We start from the raw sequence: 27,380 nt of genomic DNA, 5'->3' as shown, positions 1-27,380 counted from the left end.
GCAAATACATTCGATAAATTTTGAAAAAAACATTACTATATAATTAGAAAAGGGCGTGCGACGCATTGCATTTTTATACACTATAACAAGAAGCATATGTATGTGTAACGATATTCGATGCAGTATTATGCAAAGACTCTGACATATTTTACGTATAATTTATTTCAAGTGATAGGATATTTGTGTAAATGTTGCATCATACATACTGATGTACATACATACAGCAAAGACGAGGACTTAGGCTAGTTATTTAAAAAATATCAAATATATATGTATATGAAAAATTTTTAGTGACATATGAGCATAAACTTGTATATAAACATTAATAAGACTGTTGAAGAGCTACGTCCGCGATCAGCAAATTGTTCCTAATGGATTGCTGGTGTTGGAATGTGAGTACCATTTGCTAATAATTGTTAAAATCTCTAGAAGCTGCTCATTTGTCGGAACCGTCTATAGGAAAACTTTTTTATTTGACCAAATGGAATTATCAAATGGAACCAAACATGGCAAAACAATTGCTTAAATAATTAATATATGCTAATATAACGATATAATTGAATTTGTTAATTTCATACCTACTTAAAAGTTTATAAAATATTCTACATATATTCTTATTGCAATCATATTATTGAAATAATTCGGCCATTTTTACATATTATTAAATAAAACAACTGTAACTCAAATTTGCTCTTTTTGTTATTATTTTATTTTATTATCTTAATCAAGTCCATTATATAATAATTGTATGTTTGACTTTGTCTTGGGGATGTGATCATCCATATTTTCGAAATGAATTATTTAATCGCCACCTTCCCTTTTTTCCTTAATAGCTTCCTATAGGCAAAATTCAAGCTTGATTAGTATCAACAAAATTAATGAACACAATTCGTAATTTACTTTAAATCGCTCCTCAAACAATGATAGTTCTGCTAATAAATCTGTTATCGCATTCATGAATGCTTCATGCGGTGAGTAATCGGAAGTAGTTTGTATTCTTATAACAAATTTGTGCTCCAATGGATGCGGCACTTTGTACCCAGCAAAAAGAACATTTGGATCCTTTAAAAGTTGACTAAAACAAAAACATATTAAGATTTATTTGAAGTAATTTCATTACTATATACTTTCTAATCATATTGCCAAGTGTATGATCCTCCTTGTTGACAGTGAATATCGCAGCGTTTGTAACCTTTGTATCCAACTCTTTGATGATTCTAAAAATCAACAGGTTAGCCTCATTATTAGATAGCTTGTTAAATATTAACAACTTACTTCTTTTCACCTTCATACAGTAAAAAAGATTCGAACGTTGGTGGAGCATTCATTTCGTAGAAAATATATAACTTCTAAATAAAATAATAAATAAGCTAACCGATGCAAATTACCAACTATGAATTTGTTAAGGGAGAATTTCTGTTGTTTATTTATCGATATCTTCGCGATTAATGTTACATCCCATCTCCGCTGACAATAATTATTTCCTGAGTTAGCTATTTTCACTGGCCAATATTTTTTATGTCTAATGTACATAGGTATGAAAACGGATTATATTAGTACTATATTGTTTGTATAGAACTTTGTACTTCATTTGTATCTGCTAATTAATTTGTTTCCTCTAACGTTGAGGTAATTCAACCACTAATGACAATTCATCTAACTTGAATTGATGTAAAGTTATTACATCTGGTAGCATTTTCGATAACTTGTAAATAAAAAGACTTTCTGGGCGCGCGCCAAGTTATGTTAATTGTACATGTATGTATTTATAAATTTGTGAAGATCGATTGGACAACTTTCTATCATTTTTAAGTATTTGTTGCAGACCGGTATAAAAGTTTTATTACAAAGCTAGCTAAAAAAGGTGTTTTTACAATGAGTTCTGAACAGACGGAAAATTCTTTAGATGAGTCTAGTGTTACAATGGTTGATGTCTTGCAAGAGGAGCACGATTTAGAAGAGGAATACAATGCTGTTTTAGGCGCTTCAGATGAGAAATGTTGCACATATTCTCAGGGAGCCATTAAGAGGCAGGCTCTTTACTCTTGTTTAACTTGCTGTCCTGAAGGTCGTACTGACTTGAATAAATGCGCTGGAATCTGTTTAGCATGTTCTTATCGTTGCCACGAAAATCACGAACTTGTCGAATTGTATACAAAACGTAATTTTCGTTGCGATTGCCCCACGGAAAAAATGTCTACCCAACAATGCTGTCTACTTAATGTTGGATTGCCAATACCACAAGAGTGTAATTCGGAGAACTTATATAACCAAAACTTTCAAGGATTATATTGTAAATGTCATAGGCCATACCCAGACCCTGAGCGAACCACGGAAGAAGTGATGTTGCAGTGCACAGTTTGCGAAGATTGGTTTCATTTGATTCATTTAGATATGTCTGAATCCACAAAAAAAATAGCTAACGCTGATATCTGTGCAGAAATGATTTGTGAAAAATGTATGGAAAAACACATCTTTCTGCAAGATTATACTGGGCTGGCACTTGATGCACTTGATAATTCGGACGAACCATTGTATAAGGTAACATCAGAAAATAATTCGTTGTGTGAAGATCACGACAACAAATTACGTTCAGATTTAGACAAGAGCATTTCGGATATAATGCATATGAATGCGGTCGAAACGATGTCGTCGGAAAAAATTGTGGAATCGCAAGTTAGCCCTACTATTGATATTGATGAGAATACAGATACTGATGCTCCAGATGCTAAACGACGGAAGATCGAAAATGATTCCCTTTCGAATACAGCTAATGAAGATAGTTGTCTTCGTCCAAAAGCCAAAACGGGTTACGTAGGAGGTAAGCTTCAACATAGCATTCTGTATCATCATTAATCTTACACCATAAATTATTTTATTGTTTTCCCGTAAAACAAAACAAATAAGGTGATTTCGTTGCATTTTCAAAACAAAACAAAGCCATTACAAATATAGTTAATGTAGGTAAATCCATTATTTTATTTTTAAAACTAAAGCTACAAGAAATTAGAGATTGTTAGTACATAAAGAGTAGATCATAATTTTTCTTGCCGTCTCCAAAATAAAGAAAACCATGTTTACGCGAGTTTAACTTATGAAAAAATGTCATGCCTGGCCATAGACAAGACTTTATAATTATTAAGCGTTCATTTCTCATTAAGTTCAAAGAGAATGCTTGACGAAGCGGTATTACATCGGCTATACAGTCTAAGAAATCAATGGCGTAGTTGTAATCACTGCGCTTCAGCAAATTGTGCTTTAAATCGTTTCGTGGTAATCGAAGTATTTGGTAGTTCGAAATATTTTCAACTTGCAGATCGTTGAGGCCACGAAACATCTGGTTGGGTATAACACGTCCATCCGTAAGCTTATAAAGGGCTCCACGTGGGCAAACTGCACATTCCTCTGTAATAATAAATACTATGGCAGCCAAACGCTCTTCTTCCTTTAGCTTAACTTTCTCTGGTAAATTCGCAGAGATTATTTGGTTAGCATCGATTTCAAATGTAGGATCCTATAAACACTATAATGTAGGATCCTATAAACACTATATTGTTCTTTTTTTTTATTAAACACATAAGATTTACCAATTCTACTGTTGTTACAAGAATCGGATCTCCTAAAAAAGGTTCGCGACATAAAATAGTAGCTTGAAAAATTTTCGGACTATGCACAAAAGGCAACATCATCCATTGATATCCATCAAGCGTGTAAAAGAATTTTCGGTCTTTTAAGCAATCCTGGGTATAGCCGAAAGCTATGTAATAGTCTCTAGTTATTGCATTAATGCGACCCCAAAAGTACATGCCTGTGAATCGATTTTCATTCTGCAGTACAATAAGCGAATTTTCGATTAAAACCTTTTGCTCAGGTGTTATTTTTTGTCCGCAGTACATTAGACATTCAAGGCCTTCAATGAAATATTCAATATTCATTTTTACTCTGAAAAAAAAACATTAAAAAATATTAAGCCTTTCTAAATTATACATATTGACTGGAAAAATAATGTTTACTAGATATATTTAGATAAATGTTTGCATAAAGTGATTTTAAATAAAGTGGTAAAGAACCGATTTCTTCATCAAAATGCTAAAGATTAACTTAAGCTAGCTGAGATTTTAGACTAAGCATATTTTCGATTTTTCCACTTAATCGACTTAATCCGTAGGAATAGTAGAATACTTTTTCTATGTTTTTTGTGGTTTTGGGTGATTACAACCTCATTAGGTATAAAAATTTAATCAACCTCCCGAGAGACAAATTCCGGTTTAAGACCCTTGGATCCATCCGAATAACCACCTTATCTATCTATCTTAACCAAGAAGTTAGGATAGAAACGGAACGTTAAATATAGAGTATAATTGATGTTTTGTGGTTGTTGTTGTAGCGGTTATTTAATCCCATCTTGATAAGGTTCAAATTGGTTGTCATTGAAATCAAATCATCATGATATCCTCTCTAAACTTTTTATACTCATTTATATCGGGTCATAAGCCCGCTCACTCCCGATATTAAAATATTGGACAATGAGTGTGGCACTGCCCACTATCTAAATCGCATATCTGGAGACCGATTTCAACTTCAGTACATGACATTATATGCTTTTTATCTGACAGTACAAAATTGGGCAAAACTGGACTACAATTTAAAATTTGATTATTTCACTTTCCAGTATACGAATCAAGAAGCAATTAATATAACGAGATAAAACTTTGCACTAATCATGCCGTTAGAATATGTCATCCTTTGGCCAGAAATTATCCAAACCGGACCAAAGGTGTTCAAGCCCCTAGGTACCAGTACTTATAGTTGACTTTTAACCGAAAATATCGAATCAATGTGTGAGATAATATAATTGAAATTCATAGAGAATCTTTACACCGGGTAACCATTATTTCTCTCTTCTTTGAAGATTTGTTTACATAATGTAAATGTCAATATAGTATATGGGTCAAACCACGTCAAGTGGTCCATGAAAATTTCGAAAAATCACCAATTTTGAAAATGAGCAGGTCATTAGGAAGGGGACTAGATGCATACCCCGTGATATACATACATATGTAAATATTTCGTCAAAATTCTTCTTTTTGATTAAGTTATTGAAGGTTGAAATTTAGATCATGATAAAAGTGTAAAATAATTTTCTCATAAACTACTGGAGATAAAACGATGACATTTTGTAAAGTAAAAAAAATAATAGTGCTATATTATAGATATTTTTTACCGTCCCTTTGTTTAAATAATAATACTTTACATGATTTTTTGTTAAACAATTGAAATTTTTTTTGTGTTCATTCATACCATTCCAAAGATATTGAATTTTTTGTCCCCCAAACGCTCTTTAAACGTATGGCACATCGATCGTTGCGCAATGCGCTTATGCTTTTCTTGCGGCACAGATGTCGAGAGCACACGAGCGCGCTGCGCAACGATGAATTTTGACGAAATATTTACATATCTCAGGGTATGCGTCTGGTCCCCTTTCTAATGAACTGCTCATTTTCAAAATCGGTGATTTTTCGAAATTTTCATGGACCACTTGACATGGTTTGACCCATATCCAATCTTCTGCAAAACTTAGAGAAAATTAGTTGCAAATTGCATAAATTTGTATAATTGTAATGATTTCAGGAGCTACATTTTGGAAATGTGACTGGCGTGAGGCTTTATGTAAATGCGTTCATTGTTTGGAGCTCTATAAAACTGAAAAAGTGGAGTATTTGTTAGATCCAGAAGATTCTGCCATGTCTTATGAAGAGCGAGGTAAAAAACGTGGAGCAATTGAGTCTACATATGAACAAGGTATACGCGCATTAGCTTCTATTGGTCGAGTGCAGCAAATAGACGCTATAACAGAGTATAACCGCATGAAAGATAAACTAAAGGAATATTTACAAACATTTGCTGCTTCCAAAAAAGTTGTCACCGAAGCGGATATCAATCGTTTTTTCCAAGAAATGCGGAGTGAAAAAAACGCTGATCTAGGTCAACCGTATCTTTGTCGTTAATCGTGAATTAATATATCAAGTTTCAAAGCCTTGCACATACATACTTAAATTTGCACGGTGTCTAATTTATAACATCAAAAATATACATATATTCGAATCAGTATTTTCATTTTTTTAAATCACATTCCGGACTCTACATTATTAGTCAATATACAAACATTTTATTTCATAGTTCAAAATTATCGCATAACAGTTATATTTAATTAGTAAATTAAAATGTCTCATGAGATTTGTAATAAAATTCTTGTTTAAAAAGGTTCTTTAAATCAATATAATTCGGACCATGAAAATGTTGAGTATTTGTAAAAACATATATACAAATAAATCATTTTATTCACATTTCTTTTGCTTTATTATTGTCTTACGGTATCATCTACATGTTGAAAGCCAAGCACCTAATATGCACATTAACTACAGAGGTGTTGTCTATACTTAATAAAATATATGTTTGTTTTTATTCAGTTAAGTTCTCAAGTATAATTAAGTGTATTGTTCGAAATATATACATAAATAAAAATATATAAATGTACATATATTCATATATTCATTAGAAAATGCCTAATTCTAACCGGTCAACTTTTAAATTTTAAAACAGTAGAGAAAGATTTTCAAACCTTATTCCATGAACAAATATTAATTTCTCATTATATTTGTGATAATTAGTTAAAAAAATCGATATTTGCGTTATCTTGGCAATTGTTTTGCACGGGATCAGTTAATTGAGCAGGTGAATGCGTTAGTGGCGTTTGCATGAGATCCAATATAATTCTTTCAATCTCTTCCTTATCTGAAATAGGATTTTGGAGCCGTTGCTCTGTAACCTGAATATTATGTGTAACAGGGGTACATACTACTGCGGTATTATTAATACGTTCAAAGCAACCACCACTGGTAGTGTTACGTACAGTACCAAAATAATGTCCGTTCGTGATTTGGTAATTTGTGTTGTCATTGTAGACGTTAATGTTGTCTTTGGTGGTGTAGTCAAATTCTTGGTTTTCCGGATCATTAAATATGGCATCAAGCGTTTGGCAATTTCCTGCCTGAATTGTGCTATCCTGCATTAGTGTGCATAGTTGGTCTGTATAGGCACCGTTGGTGGAAGGTGAGATAGGCGACGGTGTTGCATTACGATTTTGTGGTGACATTGGCGATAACTGTGACTGTGGTGACATTGGGTAGTTGCTTCTGTATGGATCCAAATGTTGCTCAACTGCTGTAAACTTTATTGGCATTGCAGCGCCTACTGAAAAAATAATAACGGAAAATATGCATAATTTCAAAAATGTTTTGAACGTTAAAGTGTAACTCACTTGGCTCATCTTTGATGTCTAGATGTGGTTGTGTTGTTGAGATTACAGGTAAATTGAAAGTATTATTCATTGCTTCAATAAAGAGTAAGAAAAATACATTTAGTGTGAATAAGTAAATAAGGGATATGTTCATGTACATTTGTAAATTAATGATTTTCAAATTAGTAAAATGCGCAATAAAGAGTGATTTATTTATAAATGTGCGATTACAAAACAATTAAATTACCAGATATGTCACTTTTGTTATCCATTTCAATTTTTTCTTTAATGCGTTCAAAGTAACCACCACTGGTAGTGTTACGTACAGTACCAAAATAATGGTAATTGGTGTTAATATTGTCTCTGGTGTTGTAGTCAAGTTCTTGGTTTTTTCGATCATTAAATAGGTCATGAAGCCTTTGACAATTTGCTGCCTGAATTGTGGTATCCTGCATTAATGTGCTTAGTTGATTTGTGTAAGCACACTGGGGGGAAGGCGACGGTGTTGTATTACAATTTTGTGGTGGTATTGGCGATAACTGTGATCGCGGTGGCATTTGGTAGTTATGTGTGACTGTGGTGACAGGCAAGTTGAAAGTATTATTCATTGCTTGAATAAAGAGTAAAGAAATAATATTAAAGCGTATACTATTTTAATGCCGCGTTGATTCGATGTCAAGCTTTACAACATCAAATATTAATAAAAATAGTGGTGTGAATAGGCAAGTAAGGGATATGTGCATGCACAATTGTAAATTAATGATCTTGCAAATTAGTAAAATACAAAATTAAGAGTGCTTGATTCATAAATGTGTGAGTATAACAATAAAATTACTATAAAAGTCTGTATGCACATACATACATACATACCGTACGATGGTGTGAAGATACTTATTTATAATCATATTTATATTTGAAAAAAAGCATATTATTAACATACACGTATACATACATAGATGGAAACATACTGACTTACTGCGAAATGTAACGGTAACGTATTTAGTCGTACTCAATTATGTTGCTAATTAATGTTGAATATCATTGCAATTACTTTTTAATGATTATATGCTTTATTTTCCATTATGCTATACAATACATTTGTGATATGCGAAGCTGATTTAATAAAAATGTATGTATAAATACGTACATACGTACATACTTATATAAACAATGTATGTACATATATTCATTAGAGTCAATGGTTTATTTTTTATTGATAATAAGGTTCATTATTCGGTATTCGATTATGATTGAGTCAATAAAAAATGAATAAGTACATAAACTTTTGCGAATTGTCTAACAATAATTTGGAACGTACCGAATTCGTTAAATACAGTAAACCTTCGATGATTGTGACATATTAGTATATACATACATACATATGTACACATATCTGTCGCGAATACCGAATCCTTCATTTGATGGCAATAATTACATACATGTATTTTATAAATTATAAATGCAGTACATAAAATACTATGTAAATTACATATTTACCATATTTAAGTTAGAGTCGAATTTGATACATAAGTATTTGCACCTGTAAGTGTTTAGATGTTTATGCATGTTCGCAATATGTATGCTATGGGTGGTGAGAAGATAATGGATGGTCACCGAGTACCAATGTTAAATGTCTATGGATATTTTTAGATGCTTGTTTGTTTTAAATACATAGTTATTGGCCTAGCCGTATGCTTTAAAAAGGGCATTTGAAGGTATTTTTCAAAATATTCATTGAAAAAGTGTGTGTAGTAAATAAAATGCAACTTACAAATGCTTTGATAATTTAAGTTTAAGCCCATATCTTTGTTCATCTGATTTATGAGACTTTCTCCACTAATCTTCCGACGTTTTCTTTCTCTTTTATAACGATCTATAATGGAAATATATGAGACATCTCGAATATTTATGTGGTTTTAAATATGAATCTTTTCAGATCTTGAAAATATGCTTATACATATGTAATATTTGCATTGCAATTCCCTAAATTGAAAAATGTTGCACAAGTATTAAAAAATTGGCATTCTATTTGCTTCGTTCAGTCGTTTGGCGATTTCGTCAGCTGTTACGGCTTGTTCGTCGTCCATAGACGTACAAACCTGCAACTCAGTATCGGAATTTTTCGCAGTGATTTGACGCTCCGGTGGTATACTCGTATATAGTGCGAAGTGTTCGGCCTCTTGTAAATCTACCTCAGGATCGAGCGTGACACCGAATTCACCTTCGCATAGATTTTTTATGCTTTGTCTATCAGCAATAGCTACTAGTTCCATCTTCCCATCACAAATGGGTATTTCAGCTAATTGAAGAGCACTAAGAGTTCTGCGGTCCAAATACTGACCAAAAGTGAAAGCCTTACCTTCGGTGAGAGGGTAAACTCTTAGCGTTTTCACCTTTTAGAGGGATGTGAACTACGTCTGTACTTAAATGTGCCGGTCTCTTGCCAGAAATACTACTTACACTTCGACCAACCGGTTTACCATTTCTATTGCTCTCATTTCGTTCAGCAACGTTGTTGTGGGAATCTAAATAGTTGGAATTCACTTGTTGCGTTGCAGACTTAATCGAGCGTAGGGAGCACCGATTCGGTTCACCGATAGAAAAGTTTCCAATACTAGGTTCCCTACTATCAGAAAGTGTTGTCACTTTGGTTGATTGATTTTTTACGGATTTATCGTTACTCATTATTTCAGTTTTACTTTTGCGCCGTGAAAAAAGTCGAGAGAAAAAACCTTGACGTTTCTTTGGTGATGAAGTGGGTGTAGTTTGTCGTTTAGTTGGACTTTGATCAGGAGTTCGTTTAATGATTATTTGTGACGGTTGTCGTGAGGAAACACTACTTGTGCGAGAAAGTTCCAATGAACTGTGTGTGACCGATGAGTTTGTACCGAGTTCTTGTGAAGTTTTTCTTTTCGGTGGAATTGGAGGAAGGCTTTGTTCAGGACCGGGAGAGGGTGTACGGGGTGGTAAAGGTAGTGGAGGAGAAGATGGTGATGGAGGCGTTTGGGCAACATTTACCCGTATTTTTGGAGCGAGGGGATTTTTCAATACCACCAAGTCAAGTTCGTCATTAGTAGCTCCTCCAATCGTTTTTGTGTCTAAATAATCAATAGAAAATGGATTTTTTAGAGTATTTTGTAAATTATTATATGTTGGGGCCTCATCAAAATTCTCTTCCCCTCTTGTGTTGACTACCTCCACCATTGTTTCAATGGATTTATTGTCGAAAATCGGTGACCCACCTAACGACAAGTTCTGTATCATAGGGCTGTCAAATGTGCCCCGTCGAGATTTTGTTTCTGTAACCATATCATCGAGTTCGGGCACTTGATCCATTTGATCAGTAATGGTTTTGTCGTCGTCAGTAGCAGTCGATATGGTCGTGTGGTTAGTTGATAAACTTGCCATGTTGGTATATACTGTTATTGGACTGATTGAAGTTGTATCACCGTTTTCAACTGTCAAGCTGTCGGTTCGTTCGAACTCATTAGAGTGCATCCATTCAGTGATTTTATCGACTGCGAATAATGAATGCGATTCAATTAGTGATGGATGCTTAAGTATCTCATCCATTGGTGTCGATGTTTGAGTGTCTGCATCCACAGCTTGACATTTCATGGTTGGCGCTTCGAAATCGTATTCAATATCATTGGGTCTATCAAATTCAATATCTCCATCACCGTCGGTAATACTTTCTCTTCTGCGCCGAGCTATAGCTATACTTTCGGTTTCATTAAGTGTATCTAAACTATGTTGCTTGCTAACGGTACTCTCGGTGCGTTCTGTTGATAATGTGGCATTATCATCCAAATCGAAATCAATATCAGAAGGGGGGCAAGAGTATTTTGTTGCAGTCGTTTCACTATCCATGGACAATATATGTTGAAATATATCCACTTCTTGCTTTCGCTTAAGTTTGCGACGCATGCTGGCAAAGGATAGCGTACCTGGATCATGAAACACAAACTCCAAAGCGTCACTCCGTTTATCCAAACTAGGTCTTTCCAATTCAATGTATGTCTGTAAGGTAGGAAAGAAAATTATTGTTTAAACATATATGAAGACACCATATACATATATGTATGTATGTATATACACATGTGTATGATCGTTTACTTTTACCTTGGCAGTTTTTGGCAAATCTGCCTGAGGATAACGTGGTGTACGAAATGCAATTGCTGTCTGTTTATGTACATTGGACGGTTCAAAATCAGCGTATGCATGCCAAACTTCGCGATTGTTATCGATCGCTTTGAAGCGAATTTTCACATCATCTTTATTAACTTGCGAACAGAGCAAAATTATTTCATCTCCTCCATCAATAGTGGCTGCGCAGCTACAAAGTCGACTAATGAGTAATTCACTTTTCGCTTTTCGGTCATAGAGAGGTTCCGACACTACTGGGCTTAGCGCTTTCCAACCGTTCCCAACCTTTATGAAGCCTTGAAAGCACAAACGTAATGAATTCAATTCAATTGAATTCGGATCAGTTATATGATCAAACCCAGCTAAAAATTTGCAATTTGTTATATTCCAGTTAAGTGCGTTAGTCTCATATTTGTATAAATGTATCACTTACTCTTGAAAGGGTCAATTTTCCTACTTTTACGCATCTCTAAAGACTCCGAAATTTCTTTTTTCTTTACACATCGTATTCCAATATTACTGAGTTCGACACGTAGTGGGGTATCGGGTCCAACATATCTTATACAATAACCATGTTTACAATCCTGACCTACCAACTGATGTGGATGTTGTCGAAAAGGCTTATCCTTTGTAACACAAGAGACCAGAATCCGCGCTTTTCCTTCGTAGCCTACGACTTCGACAGTAGGAAATGTTTTGGTTTCCTGAAATGAATTCTCACCAGGTATATTTCCGGCTGTACGACCTTCACTGTTGTACCGAAATCTCATCGGTTTTCTCGAAGGCTGCTCTACAACACGAAGGTAAGGTTTCGAAGAGGTTGAAATATCATCCAGTTCGGGCGATATGATCTCAACTGAAAGCAAACAATGTTTTTAGAGTTTCTTTATTTATTTAGGTTACTACGCAAGTACACAAAAATAACAATTAAATTGCGTGTACCTATCGAAACCCGTACATAAAGTAGTTTATTTTTGTAAAACTTACTAATATCACTCAATTCGTGCTCACTAGTATCCATAATTCGGCTGTTATCTGCAATTTGATCAATGGAATTTTTAAGTATTTTATTAATTAATAATACTTTATTAATAATTAGTACTTTTATTTGATTGGAATGATCTAATATCTAATTGCTTTACTATGACTTATTATTTGTTGCGTTAAAATATAAGTCTTGAAAATTTGCTCTAAGGAAGACAACTTTTCTTATACATCATATTTAAATGTTCAAAAATTTTGTAGTTGTATTATTAACGCCAATTTTTCAAATAATTAAATTTACATGAATACATGTGACGCCTACGTGTTAGCCCACTTCTATAAATATAACACATTTTCCCCATTTCCATTTTGCCTTATTGTGGATATATTCAGGATACATTAAATTGGGTTAACACACTTGATGAAATCGGTCAGTATATATTCATAATGTCATAACTTGGCGAGTTAAAGTAATATATAAGTTTGGTATTTAGTTAAACTTACTGAAATAGACATTTAACAAATTACCTTCCGCTAAGTGCTTAGCTAAGTGCTATAATCGCGTAAGCGGTGTCTACGCCAATTAAGAAGTGCTTAGCTATTCAGTTTAGTCCTACATATACTCTCGAGAAAACACTCTTTGCTAATAATATGAGTAATTTGGACAGATGTTAACTTTTTTATTATATCCTAAAAGCATTCAGACACGTGTAATATGCGTCGATATTGGACTTTTGTTTTCCACTGTATATCGATATGTGTATGCACAAATACTTGTATATTAATCTACGTGCGTGCTTCGATTGGACATGGGAAATCTAAGTGTCATACGGCGATCTGTAGAAATACTCCATAAATTCAAAGCTAATATCATTAATTTTGTACAAATACTAGAGGACCCGTCCACGTTTTACTGTGGCTGTTACATACATAGGTAGTACTACTAATACCATCTATATGATTTCTGTTATTTAGATTATGACCATTAGTTAAGGAGGTATAGCATTTCGGGTGAATTTATGTTAGATTAAAAAAAATCAAAAAGCATTTTGTGCGTTAATAAAGCATTGGTTTTCGGATAAAAAATTCTGTTGAATTTGGGCTGTGCACCAGTGAAATCAATCCAATCCAATCGATAGTAAGCCTAGTGGACTGCATATTATGAAACGGTTCTCAAGCGTGGAAAGACAAAAGAATCGGCTGGCAAGGTTACGGCATCGGTCTTTTGGGATGCGCGTGGTATATTATTCATCGAATGATTACTAAGCCAGTTTTAATTCATTGCACTTTGTATTTGGTTGCAGCTCTATTCTACCCTTCCCAATATTTTGCAATTTTATTATTTTTTAGGAAGGATCACTGCTCTGTACAATGCTTCGAAAATATTTCTTATATCTTAAATTAAAATAGACCTTTATATCAACACTCCAGTTATTCCGCCATATTTTCATGCTAGATATCGCGTTTGGCTTGTTATGAATGCATTTGCGTCCTTAGCCCACAATCTAGCAAAGTATCCGCAATGCCTTGACGACGAAAATGTCAATGCCATTTTTTCTGTGATTTTAAATATATCTGACGGGTTCGTCCTAAAAAAAAAAACAAAAAATGCCTGGTTCAGGAGCAAAATCAGTATAGTTCATATTATAAGCATCTATGGATTTGCAAACTTTTACTCACACACATTTATGATTTAAAACTTAAATTTTGTACTTATAAAAAGTATCCTTTGTCCTTACCCGGGCTCTAAGCTTTATTTTTACAAGCGAGATGTTCAAAAACAAGTTTATAAACCCAGTGCATAAATGAAGTTTTACTGATATTTCTATGAATATGAATTTATTCCTACACACACATCTACAAATATACATATGTATAATAAAACCATTAGAAAATGCATATGTTCTGAACCCTTACGCTTTTCGTCCACATAACAACATCGAACTTTACTAGTTCGTGTTTCCCTGCAAGGAACATTATATAATATGGGCATTTGGAAACGCTCTAGAATTTGTAAAAGCGTAGCGATGTGAATCACTGTCCTTTCATAGAATGCTGCATTTAGCGTTGTTTATATCATTAGGGAAAAAATAAAAGCTTCCACCTTATTACTTTGATGCTTTTTGCCTACCATATCATACCACTTGTATTTGTAAATATATTGCAAACATACTATAAGTATGTTTATAGATTCGACTAGATCTGCTTTATTTCTATGGTATTTTCTATTTCGAAAGCATCGGCCACCACCGATCAGAAAATAAACGACTATTACCTGCTGGAGCAATGCCACGGCAAATTGAACGAATCGTTTCAGGTCAACCGAATGCCGGAAACTATGTACATATGTATTCTTGTTGAATCCGATTTATGGCGTTTTCGAACACATACGAATTCTGAAATCACACAATCCGCATATGCATATAACCAAAATGCTTTCAAAACATTGTTGAACTCATAGATATTGATTGAATTTGTATCGATGATAGTCATGGCAAAATTAAAACAAAAACTAACGCAATGGAGAGGAATTTTCGGTTGAAAATGATTTTTTGGTTCGAAATTGCAAGACATAAATTTACTAACGAAATACTTACGTAAGTGTTCACATACGTATTTTGTACATACATATATGTACATATATGTATGTGCATCTATGTACGTAAGGAAAATGATTTTGACTCTTATACACCTACAATCACACGCACACATGTACCCATTCGACAAGTTGTTATTGTTTCGATACCGTGACTTTCGCAGCACATACATTTCAGAATTTGTAAACTAAATTGTTCGTATGTTAATTCTGTACCAGAACACCTTTTAACAAAAACAGCATGTATACTTTCTTAATTCGTCAAAAATAGAGAAAAATTCTTTTCGGCATCTGCACTGATGAACATGTGTATGTATGCACCTTCTTATATGCAACAATTAAACAAATGAACAAATGTTCATTTAAACAAATACAGATTCAGGTATACGGATGTATGTATGTATATAGTATATGGTAAGGACATATGTACATTATTTAAGTTCGTACTATTGACTAAGAAATAAAATTGTTTGGCATATGTATAGTTTTATTTACGCATATTGCCAATGTTTAAACTAAAAATTATCTATCGCAATATATTTATCTTTGGGTACAAAACATACATATATACATACATACAGTCGGATGCGCAGATGGTATCTATGTTATATTTATATATTCAATTAAAACAAAAACTGAAAATTATTTAATTACAGAGTTAACAATTCTCTTAACATCCAATTCCATATCTACACATATATACAGATTACATACTAACAAAAATGTCACTTCACAAAGTGTTTTTAAATATATGTATATATATGTATATATTGATATAAATAGTTTTCTAAGTGAAAATGTAAATTTATTAAACTGTTATTGGTATTCAACATTCGCGTTTGGTTTAAAACTAAAACTCGATAAAAGAAATGTTAAAAATACTAGTTTCCAACATGAAATATTCATATTTTGCTTTTAAAGCCAATTCACTATAGCAAACGTATATACAAATGTACAGGTACGTACATACATATAGCAAGTGATTTCCGTAATGATCAAGTTCAAAAATAGTATATACATACATGTAAGCATGTAGCCAAAATCGTTACCGGACTACATATGCATGTACATATGTAGGTATGGTGCATATGCATACATATGTATACTATATTAACAGTTATGTGTGAATTATGTGGCATTTTGTACACAGGTATACATACATACATATATGAGTGCCAAAGTTTAAAGGCAGTTTCTTATTGCTTTATTTATGAATTACTTGCGCTTGAGAGGTGCAATTTTCCAATCGATTGCCTAAATGACAGCCTGCTTTAAGGAGTACCTTTAATGTTACGCAGTGTTGTGGAAATCGGTTTTTGTGTATAAAATGTGACATACAAGTGCTTAAACTGTTTAAATTACTTAGCGATACAGTAATACAAAGAGTAAAAAATATATTAAATATTTTTTAACCGATTTGACAATCAACGTAAGGGAAACTACAAGCGAACCTACTTGTAATATACATACGCACGACAAGATTTCAATCTTCACCCCGAACAAAAATAATACTGATAAAGGAAAACCTGGGAGGTTGAAGTTTTGCATCATCTAAAATTATTGAATGCACATACAAATAAAAATGTCTGTGTGTCTGATACAAATTGAATAATTTTAAAAATTTTTACTTAATTATTTTTAAATATAAAAATGTATGTTCATATGTATAACAATTCGTTTTATTGGATAACTATTCTACCTAAATGCATATCGCATTTTAGATTAGGTCGTCGACCAGCGTCTGATCTTATCATTTAGCGGTTGCTAATAATATCGGTTCGAAATTTATTAATTCACAACCAGAAATTCCAACTACATAGAAAACTATAACACCATTATTTTATTTCATTAATGTTTGACCGAAATCTTCTCATATAATAAATCATTAAAAAATATTAGTTGCTTGGAAACAAGACAGTCGACTGACAAGATGGAATTATTGTTAATACTAGTAGTGAAGTAAAAGTAACGTAGTAAATGGCTAGCTTAAGCGAACTTTTAATTATACAGAACTAGCTGTTTTGGCTTACTGATACTTCACCCATAACTTGCAACAGCAAACAGAAGTTATTAACTAACAATACTCGTAGGCGTTTCAAAATAATTGGAACCAGATAACCAATACTTTCTTTAAATATTCAACATTTTCCCCTTGAATAAAGCAAATCCGGGGTTATTCCCTCATACACAACATACACACGCATTTGGCATAGTGCAATTCAAATTGAGAATATTTTTCTTTATTTTAATCCACACTCCACACACATACTATATATGTATATATTCAGTATTGCATTAATAACATTTGTAACAAAAGTGGTAAATAAACTTTCAAAGAAGATTGTGAGAGGCATGTTGCTGCGTTAGCTTTTTTTAGCTAAGGCATAACAATTCTGTCCCAAAGAACTAGGTTTGTTTTCCGTAGCTTCAGAGTATACACATTTACTGTAAAGCCCAAAACGAAGTATTTCAAAATGTGGAAAGTGCACTTAGTTAATTTCAGATTTTGGATATTTTCAAAGACTAGCAAAATGTCGTAGAATGTTTTGTTTTCATAAAAGTAATTTTATCTACTTTTTGAGGTATAATATTGCTATGTAAAAGATAATGCCTGTTGTATAAGCAAAGCAAAAATACTTTCATCAACTGCATCAATAATAATTCAGCAATGATTTTACGTGACATAAAGCTTATACGGCATAAAGAACCTACCAAAAAAAATATGTAAATAATATATGCATTATTAGTTCGGATGCTTTTAGTTACTCTCTTGTAAGAGCACATACTGATAATGTGCAGATGCATTTCTGTACATGCATAGTAAGTATGTATGTAGTCAGTATCTGTTATTGCGACTTTATTTCTATGAGCATCTTGAAATATATACTTACAAAGAATGTACATATGCATTTTTGATACATTGTATTTATGTATGTTCATAAATACGTAAACTATTACAAACCTAGATATACATACATACATAATAAATATATGTACGTACATATACAAATGCAAATAATTATATTGCAACTAGTCTAGGCATGATGTCAATCGACAAATAAAACGTCTTAAAAGTTGAGGGTCGCCTCCAAGTGGCCGATGGGATTTATGAAAGGCTTCTCTCATGACAAGCTTATGTAAATAGTACACCTACAATTCTACCTTTTCCCAATTTGATATTAATTATTAGGACCCTATCTGACAGATGATCACATCACGCACTTAACGCTCTTGTCTACGACGATTGCTTACAGGAAAATGCACCAGAGATCTCACACAAACATTAACATATTCATTTGAAAAAGGTAAATACATATGTATATATTATTATATATTCATATTTACATACATATGTACTTGCTTAGAAGTGATTTTTTGAGAATTGCTTTCATGTTGCTGTAACAAAAATCATTAAATACTCTCAGTAACTTTATGAAGTACGAGCACATATGGAATTGTACCTTCATTGTAATATGCTTTCTTTTAACTCACAGACTTTGAATATTATTTTCGTTTTCCTTAGTATGGAATAAAGGCGTACATATAAGTTTGTATATGTCATTATTAAAAGTGGCTAAAACTGCTGTTTTGCGATTGGATTATTTTTCATCTAATATAATATACTATGTTAATATTGCCAACTCACTTTTTCCACTTAACTCGTAACTGAATATTTTTTAATTGTTCATTTAACACTTCATCGCAATGATATTTCGCACAATGCGCACCACACTAGTGTATATATCTACATATGTACATACATATATACAATATGTGCTTATGTTAGATATATTATTTTTACTAATACATGCGGTATCGGCTAACATACATACATATGTATGTATGCATGGAATAATCTCTGATAATTTGCGCTACTGGTTACACTTATGAATTCAATTTAGCTTCGATTTTGTAGTACAGAGTAATGGATACAGCCGCAAACTATTACACGATTTTACTTAGAAAAGGTAGAAGAATAAATTGTTCAATGTTATTTAGTGTTTCTAATTTCACTCTCGAATTGTTTAATCACGTTGTCCGCCGAGCACTGAATCGCGTCTTCAACTGAGTTCGACCCGCAGTAAGCTATTGCTGAGCAGCAAAATTATCAACGTTTTTTATCGCCTCCCTTCCTCCCGTGCATGCACATACTTATATTTATTTGTGGTTACATACTAGTATGTAAGTATGCGCTCACATATAGCATACATATGTATGTACATACTATATGTATATAATGCTTAAGTATGCATATCAGTTTAATTGTGTGCCCCCATATACATATTTACTTTTAATAATAATTTAATACCAAATCTTGGACAATGCATATACTGCTTTGATCGGTGTTTTGATTTAAGCGATCTCTTGACAGTTGTTCTCTCACTAGCTGTGTGTGGTTTGGTCGCTTGTTAGGTTCTGTTCGACAAATTCAGAGCTTATAAAAGCTTTCATGCTATATTATTTTAAAAATCAAACACGTTTTTACTAGTCAAATAATGTAGACCAGTTTTTGTTTTCATTATGCGGAATAGTGCTTCGAAAGTGAGAGGGAGAGAGTCAATTTTACAATGCTAAAACGCAGTCAGATTTATAGTATTTGTATTAGTGGCTTCCTTTTAAATGTTGTTGGTTTTTGCAATTATTGTGGCAAAAATACGAAACCAGTTGTAAAGTCTCTTTGGTGGCTGATTGTGGACAACGGTTTGTTATTTGCTTCGGTACTTTGCTGGACTGTGTGACGCAATAACTTTGTCGAACTCTAAACTGGTTTTCAAGTTGCGGAACATTTAAATTGCATGATATTGACCTGTAAACAAACTACAGCAAGTTATTATACACGTACTAATAAATGGCATGCTTCCGAATGTGATTCACCTTTAGTGTGGTCGTGAAGCATATGTATGTATATAGTCACTAAGAGAATAATTCAATAATACCAATGAAAGACTCTCGAAGATTGTATAGCATGACTTTTACTACTCTGCAATTCGTACTTCTAATTTATAAACAGTATGCTATTACTGATGGAAAGAGCAAATGAACACTATTTTAATTTTTGCGTTAAAAAAAACCTTATAATTAACATAGGAATTGTTACATACATATGTATATGAAAAGACATGTTGATTTTCTCGAGTTCTATATTTTGAAGGGATGAAAAGTCCAGCTCTGCAGTCGCACTGCTATGTGATATACATTTAAAAACTTGAAAATAATTCAAATGATTCGATTTGGAACAATCATTGTGCGCGTTACTGTTAAATTCTTCAATGTCTCCTAGAAAAGATATTTGCGTAGATCAAATTATTTGCCTCCGTTACATAGAGCTAATTTAGATTCGAGAATGCTAAAGGGCGGTAGTTAGATTTATGCCATTAAGTAGATATTTTGGAAGAACTTTCGTACTTAGGAGGCTCATTAGAAGATTTCCTAGTTATTTGTTGTTGTAACAAAATTAAATTTTTAGATTTTTTTAATTTAATAAATAGCAAAGTTTCAAAGAATAGTTTAAATTAAGATATAATACCAAGATACGCCTTCTATTCTAGTCTAGATTAACTGTGAATAGAATCGAATATTATATATAATTGAGTGATTTCTTCGCATCTGCTATATGTATACATATGTATATTTATTAACAATTGTTTGGTACAACGTTGCGTATACTTACCCAATATTATTTCCGCATAATCGCACACCGTCTGCATACATATACATACATAAGTATGCATGTGTGCAAACCGAATTGTTCGAAAATATTTCTACATCTGTATATTATAGGTACTATATACATAAGTATATATATTTATATATATATATAATGCACGAGTAATGTATTTAATTTAAACAATTGTTTATGTTCATATACATACAAGTGTGTGCAACTTTATAACATTAAAGGAAACTTACTAGTTCAGTCCTAACAGTTTCTACACTAGTACATTGGAGACAATTGCTTGTCTGCATTCATGTTTTTTTCCGACATTAAATTGCAAGCAGGGCAGCCAATTACGTAAGCGAAGAGTAACATAATTTAGTTGGTGTGATCTTATGTGCAAACCTGATCGATCAGTTTCATTTAAAGATCGCAAAATTCCTACTCGCGTAAAGGAAAATAGTAGGTTTGGCTATATACATATGTATATGTGACCTGGTCTACGAAAAGGGAGCTAACGTGCGAAAACTAGTTTTCTGGGAAACAGCTGTTAAAAATATTTTTTTTTTTAATTGTAATTGTTAAAAATTGATTTTTTGACACCTAAGCCCCCTTTCCGTAGACCAGGTCACATATGGAATTTTATTCTCATATACTTATTTGTTTTATATTTTACTTGCTGAAACGAGGAATATCTACAAGTTTATCCATCACTTATACAAATGCATATAACGAATAGAGAAGTGAATAAGAGGTAAATTGAATCTATTTATTTAATTTTTAGAGAGACAACGGGCATAGAAACTAGTCGGGTTCCCCGAATTAAAAGCATGATTCATAGCTTTAATGAGTTTATGGGTTATGCAACCCATGCTTTTCGGTTTTTAATAGGGCAAAATGTGGTTGTAAATAGTTCATACTATTTTGTTATGCACGCAAATTCGCCATTTAAATTATATGTGTACATTTTAAGGCCTGATACCATAACTACTAAGGCATCTTACTTAAATATGTATGTACATCAAAACTACATAACAAAAATTCGTTAACTTTTAACAAAAAAAAGTTTTTCTTTGCACTATTTACATACAAATTTTGGATGTTTAAATATTCCTTGAAAGGTTACCTAAGCCATTCAAAAATTGCAATGTTGTTGAATACTATCAGACATGCATATATTTGCGAGCTTCACTTCAATATATTCTACGATTTCATATTTATAGTCTATTTACCGAATTCTATTATTTGTGATATTTAAGTATAAAGCAAAAACGTAAATAATCCACTCGTTTAATGCACTGCCACTTATATACTATAGTAAGTACACATAAATGTATGTACATATAAATGTATATGTTATACTATTTATACATATAATATACCTGTTTGTATATATGTAAATATATATGTATATAATATTATCGAAAACATATATTGTTAATTGGTTTGAAATATTTTTACGATTTACTAATTATTATTTTGAGACGAATATAGTAAAAAATTAAATTAGGTAGTTTATTGAAATAAATTTACATTTTAATAATCAATCATTCAGCAAATAATTATTTTATTGTAATGAATTTCATGAATTGCCCTGAAACCTTCGAAATAAAAAAATATCCTCAAATATTAAAGGAAATCCAAGTTTAATACATCCTAAATATATCAATATGCTTAAGTCAATATATGTCGTTGCAGTCGTATACCTTCACATTGTATCATATATTGCTGGAAAAGTGAGATTTTAAGCTTCATTTAACCAAAAAAAAAAATTAAATTTGGGGAAGTTGAAAGAAAGTTACAGCTGTTCAAAACCGAGAAAAATTAATGAAAAAATCGCTATATTTTGAAATTTTTGTATAAAAGGGAAAGAATGCCAGTTCGATTAGAAATATGAAAATACTTTTCCGGCTATTGAAACTTTTTCGTCTATTTGAAATAAATTTTCTTATATAAAACGGAAATGGACCCGTACATATTGGGATAACAGGAATTATATACCACACACACATATGTATTAGCTGAATAACTATTACTGATTGGAAGAAATCAGATCTTTTCTGAACTTTGATTGCGATCACTTTGCTGAAATCGAAATGAAGTGAAGTTCTAATACCGCTTCCGTCAAGTATTTGTGATGAATATATTCATATTTATGCCCATATAATTCACAGTTATTAGTAAAATTTATTTGAAAATAATTTCGATGTATATGCTTACATATGTAAGTACAAGACTTACAGGTATATTTCTTTTTTTCTTACCCATAATATCGTTTTCCATCGAGTGACGTCGTTTTACTACAGAAAAGTAGTTAATATCCTTATATACAGAAGCAGTTAATTACCAAAATATTCCGATCGCCTGTGTCTGTATTTAATACAATTACATTGAAAAACAATAATTTATATTTTTCACAATTCTATTTTAACAATTTTGGATGTACGTACATATTATCACACACGTTTTTCGAGCTTAAACCGTTTTGTATTTATTGCAGTGCAATCGTTTCGATCAATTCGTTTATATAAAATCAACGTAAATTACTGGAGTAGCGGTAGCACTATTTCTTTATAATTCCATCTACATAAGTACATGCATACATACATATGTATTTAAGTAAGTAAGTATTTATAGTACCTAATTGATTTTCCGTTCGATATTTTCAAATCAACCGATTGCCGTCGTAGCCGAACAGACAATGAAACATTTAGCGGCTACGGGTGCTGTTAATGCCAATAACTCAGTGTTCTTGCCAATCTCCCCGATTCCTACAGACATCCAAGCAAAAAGGAAATCCGCGCAAACGCATTACTGTCTCAGTGCTTTGATATACCTACTACGTTAGGTCAGCATGGAAAACTCCTTCGGTTCTATCCATAGATTTTTATAAAGGCCAATGGCCTACTATATTAAACATAGGTTTGAATTTTCGTGTTTATATGAAGACACTTTAAATAGACATGTGCGAGCTGTATAAGCGGTCATTCAAACATAATAGAACATATGTATGTATGTATACATAAATACGTACATACATATACATATGTATGTGCATGTATGGAAAAGATAAAACTATTTTAAATCGGTTAATCTAACTGAGTATACTGGACCAGTCAGCCATTTGTCTGCTGTCAATTTTTTCTTCACATACACAAAAAATTCATAGATATGTATCTACAATGTGAAAGATAACATCTAAATTAAGTATTATATACACGTATGTACATACGTACGAATTCTGTGCTACTAACTGTAAAATTCATTCAATTTATTCGCGGTTAATGAAGTGTAAGAACGGTTCCTTTAATGATCATATGTATATATGTACATATTGTGTCTCAATAAATATACATAGTAAATGTGTACATACATTTGATTGCGTATGTTTAAAAAGAACTGCAGCACAAGAGCGATTATATAAAATCCACCTGTTTGAATGTACATACATATGTATGTATGTATGTAGTTATTATACATAAATGCATGTGCGTATGTATGTAAGGACTGGTTGTAGCGTAGGTATGAATATGATTTACCGCAATTACTTTACTGTATTTGAAAATCAGTGATCACAAGTGGTGGCTGCAGATATGTGTATAAAAAATTATGGTGAGATTCATGTTAGCGCTTGTGGTCTAATCAGGATCTCTTCTGAGTGTTAATATAGTAGGTATGGAATGTCAAACCAATATCATGGCAGCTTTTTTGGAAACTTTGAACCGGCAGCATAATCTTTATAAAACTCAGTCGCCGTGGCAATATGCATACATTTTTAAATTGAACCTGGAATAACTGTTTATACATACTTCATTTCTTAACTATTTACAAAGATGTCGAAAAGTTGTGAAATACTTTAAAACAAAAGCACTTTGCAATAAGGAATAATAAAGATCATAGTAAAGAATTTGAAAAACTCTTAGAACATAAAACGAAAACTGTGTCAAACTCAATTGAATTTGTATCTGTTTATTTATTGCATTTATTAACATCTTCAGAAATTATTCATTTCCACAGCTTCAAGTTTTATTATTCAATATGCCAGAAATACTCACCACTATTCCACCTCTAACTTTGGCCATTGAAAATTTAAGCGAAACGGACGGAGTCTCTACTGATCGATCCTCTACTAGTGGAATTCCAAGCCCTGGTGGGGAGCCTCGAAGCCCTCTTCAGAATTCAACTAGGTGTGAAAAAAATCCGATGCATACATGTAAGATTAAAAAGCCGCGCAAATCTACTGGACGACGAAATCAAAAAAAAGTGGCTTTAAAAGTTGGGTGAGTATTGCAGGTCTGTGACATTACTTTCGAATCAATTTTTTTGATACACAAAAGTTTTAGCTTACTTGCTAAGATTCGTTTAACTTCACTTACTTTTTATACATTTTTATGCACATACATAAGTTTATAGCAACTTGAGCTATGACTTTTCAGTCAGTTCTCTCATTGTGCAGTTTTTCGACACTGAAAATTTCAAAAGCAGTAAATATAAAAATTTTCGGGTTTTCTTTGTGCAACAGAATTGCGTTAAAATTTCGCATTAGTTCGATAATCAAATAATATTGGCATAAATCGAATTAAAAAGACACTTGTATAATAAAATAAGGAAAAAATCAGAATTTAGTCTCCACACAGATTAATCCCATGTTTTTTCGTACACGCCCTCACTCAAAACGTATCTACACAGTGTGCAGCAAAAGAACACCACTACGCTCTGTTTGAAATCTCAAATTCCTCGTGTCCCGTTACGAAAGCCGTCCCCATCGTCCACTTTATCAAAACCAAACGTCGTGTGCACCTTATCTCCAAGGTTAAAAGTTCAGGTAGACAATCCTGAATACAAGCTCAGAAAACAAACTACAATATCTGAAACTGAAGTTCAGCCTTTGACCACTCCGAATTTGGTGCAACTGCAGCAGTGTAGAAATCATATTTCCCGAAATCTCGAACTTGCCACGAGGACATCAAACTCATCTACAACTCAACTCTACTTGCGAGGTCAAAATACAGCAGCTATTTTGAATTTTCGTATCCGTAAGTCGATTACGCAAATGGATTTGAAGCGAACTCGTCGGGACAATGCAAACAATTACTCGTTATTAGCTTCCCCACAATCGCAATCGCTGGGTGGACTTTCAACAAATCCCAGTGCTTTAATGCCGAATAGAACCTCTGATATAGCAGGTCTCATGGGCGTATCCAGCCAAACTTCATTGGTAAACAAAATGTTCGATCAGAACAATTATTATTATGTAATTCAGGATCGCGATCCAAAGGTAGCCGGAATGCGTATTTTTGCAACAATCATGTTAAACGCCTGGCGAAAGCGTCGAGACGAAGTAAAACGGCTTATGGAGGAGGTAAACAACCTAAAACGTGGTGTAAGTCTAAGATCGTGTTTCTATTTATTTGTTAAACATGGATTTTATAAAATTTTCTACTCTAAAAGTCAATTAAAGCGAAGAACCAGCTCCATGTGTTCAATACCCTCTTTCGTGTTGAACAGAAACGCAATGATGAGCTTAGTGTTCAGTTGAAACGATCCTTAGAAGATATAAACAACACCAAATCTTCTTGCGAGAGTCTTACGACTTCACTGATTAGTTTAAAGGCGGACAAAGCGCTACTCGAACAACAAATCCAAATCAAAGAACAAGAATTCGACGGTCTCAATGCAATACTTTCTCAGACAAAGTCTGACCTATTTAAAGCAATGGCTCAACAGAGGGAGTTACAGGCGAATTTGTCCAGTGAGCAACGTAAAGTGCAAGCCCTAGAAGCACAGAAGAAAGAATTAATTAATGAAGTAAACTACTTAAAATGCGCACTGTAAATTCTATTTTATCACTTATTTTCGGACAATGTACTATTTCAGATTTGTGAAGTAAATAATGAATCCTTGCAAAAGGAAGAAAAGTTACAGAATGAAATTAAGGAGAAGAACGATGCTTTAACCACTGCGCTCACTAAGCTGGAGTCGTTTGAATGGGAAATAAATGAATTGAAACAGTAAGTATTGTGTGAATAATATTAAGATGAATTCTTAATTGATCTTAAGGCAACTATACAAATAAATTGAATCGGTTCTGTTAATAATTTTTCATATTTTAATACATATGCACATTTACATATCGCTCATTTACATGAATAGTGTCGTAACTCAAAAAACGCTATTTTTAAGTTGAGTATGCAGAAATGTGTACAATGTCATTGACCATATTGTGTAAAAATTGCATTCTGATGCATGGTAAAATAAACCGTCGAGATAAGAATGTGCCGTTATTTCACTTGTTATGTCGCACTTATTTAACGATAGCAACGGCACATCTCAGTTAGCCAGAATTGTCATCGCGTATAGTTCTTTTCAGAAGAACGAGACATTTTGCGCTATAACGATATTGGCAAAAAGGTAATTAAATTTCTCAAATTGCTAAATTTCTTGTAAACAGTATTATTGTGTTTTGGGACAGTATTGTTGTCAAAATTACAATCGTCGAATGACTTTTTTCGTCAATAACAACACATTCAACTTATGACAGGGAAATTGCTTTTAATTTTTTAATTCAAAGTGGAGACGTTTATCCTTTAGTACACTCTATTTAGTCCACTTACGTTCAGCATGTTGTCCAATATATACATATATGTTAACTTGTGGTGTTTTGCTATATTTGCTAAATAAGAGATAATTGAAAACTG

At 32.8% G+C, this 27,380-nt stretch overlaps 5 protein-coding genes across 11 annotated transcripts in view; 2 read left to right on the top strand and 3 right to left on the bottom strand.

The window, feature by feature from the left end:
* Positions 1-681: 681 nt before the first annotated feature.
* Positions 682-1,425, bottom strand: LOC126752986 (DNA-directed RNA polymerase II subunit RPB11). The gene is made up of 4 exons (XM_050464077.1): positions 1,276-1,425; positions 1,128-1,217; positions 901-1,075; positions 682-837 (listed from the first exon to the last, which is right to left on the bottom strand). The coding sequence occupies exons 1-4, from the start codon at positions 1,326-1,328 to the stop codon at positions 802-804; spliced, it is 354 nt and encodes a 117-aa protein (XP_050320034.1). The 5' UTR covers positions 1,329-1,425; the 3' UTR covers positions 682-801.
* A 325-nt stretch (positions 1,426-1,750) lies between these two features.
* Positions 1,751-6,537, top strand: LOC126752982 (putative E3 ubiquitin-protein ligase UBR7). Its single transcript, XM_050464073.1, has 2 exons — positions 1,751-2,821; positions 5,632-6,537. Exons 1-2 carry the CDS (start codon positions 1,876-1,878, stop codon positions 6,006-6,008), a joined length of 1,323 nt encoding a protein of 440 aa, XP_050320030.1. The 5' UTR covers positions 1,751-1,875; the 3' UTR covers positions 6,009-6,537.
* Positions 2,833-4,463, bottom strand: LOC126752984 (radial spoke head protein 9 homolog). Its single transcript, XM_050464075.1, has 2 exons — positions 3,588-4,463; positions 2,833-3,514 (listed from the first exon to the last, which is right to left on the bottom strand). Exons 1-2 carry the CDS (start codon positions 3,933-3,935, stop codon positions 3,017-3,019), a joined length of 846 nt encoding a protein of 281 aa, XP_050320032.1. The 5' UTR covers positions 3,936-4,463; the 3' UTR covers positions 2,833-3,016.
* LOC126752979 (dorsal-related immunity factor Dif-like) lies at positions 6,334-23,384 on the bottom strand. Of its 4 annotated transcripts, XM_050464066.1 has the most exons (11): positions 23,133-23,384; positions 22,947-23,052; positions 12,434-12,481; positions 11,880-12,302; positions 11,423-11,808; positions 11,248-11,320; positions 9,072-9,173; positions 7,548-7,910; positions 7,322-7,393; positions 6,860-7,254; positions 6,334-6,795 (listed from the first exon to the last, which is right to left on the bottom strand). In XM_050464066.1, exons 2-11 carry the CDS (start codon positions 22,963-22,965, stop codon positions 6,745-6,747), a joined length of 1,932 nt encoding a protein of 643 aa, XP_050320023.1. In that variant the 5' UTR covers positions 22,966-23,052; positions 23,133-23,384; the 3' UTR covers positions 6,334-6,744. The 4 variants fall into 4 exon arrangements, with proteins under 4 accessions (XP_050320023.1, XP_050320021.1, XP_050320020.1 ...); XM_050464064.1 differs by having other exon boundaries at positions 6,334-7,251; XM_050464063.1 differs by having other exon boundaries at positions 6,334-7,254; positions 23,133-23,383.
* Positions 19,501-27,380, top strand: part of LOC126752981 (uncharacterized) — an 8,944-nt gene continuing 1,064 nt past the window's right edge. Inside the window, exons 1-5 of one of the 4 annotated variants that reach the window (XM_050464070.1) lie at positions 19,501-19,727; positions 24,700-24,962; positions 25,372-26,065; positions 26,134-26,490; positions 26,560-26,693. In XM_050464070.1, the coding sequence (XP_050320027.1) occupies positions 24,721-24,962; positions 25,372-26,065; positions 26,134-26,490; positions 26,560-26,693 (1,427 nt within the window). In that variant the 5' untranslated portion in view covers positions 19,501-19,727; positions 24,700-24,720. Of the gene's footprint in view, positions 19,926-24,699; positions 24,963-25,371; positions 26,066-26,133; positions 26,491-26,559; positions 26,694-27,380 lie in introns of all 4 variants that reach the window. The other 3 variants (XM_050464069.1, XM_050464068.1, XM_050464071.1) reach the window with 3 other exon arrangements.

This window comes from Bactrocera neohumeralis, chromosome 3, assembly GCF_024586455.1.
Source record: "Bactrocera neohumeralis isolate Rockhampton chromosome 3, APGP_CSIRO_Bneo_wtdbg2-racon-allhic-juicebox.fasta_v2, whole genome shotgun sequence".
NCBI lineage: Eukaryota > Metazoa > Arthropoda > Insecta > Diptera > Tephritidae > Bactrocera > Bactrocera neohumeralis.
Note: the sequence above shows the minus strand (reverse complement) of the source record. Positions and strands in the feature narration are given on the sequence as shown.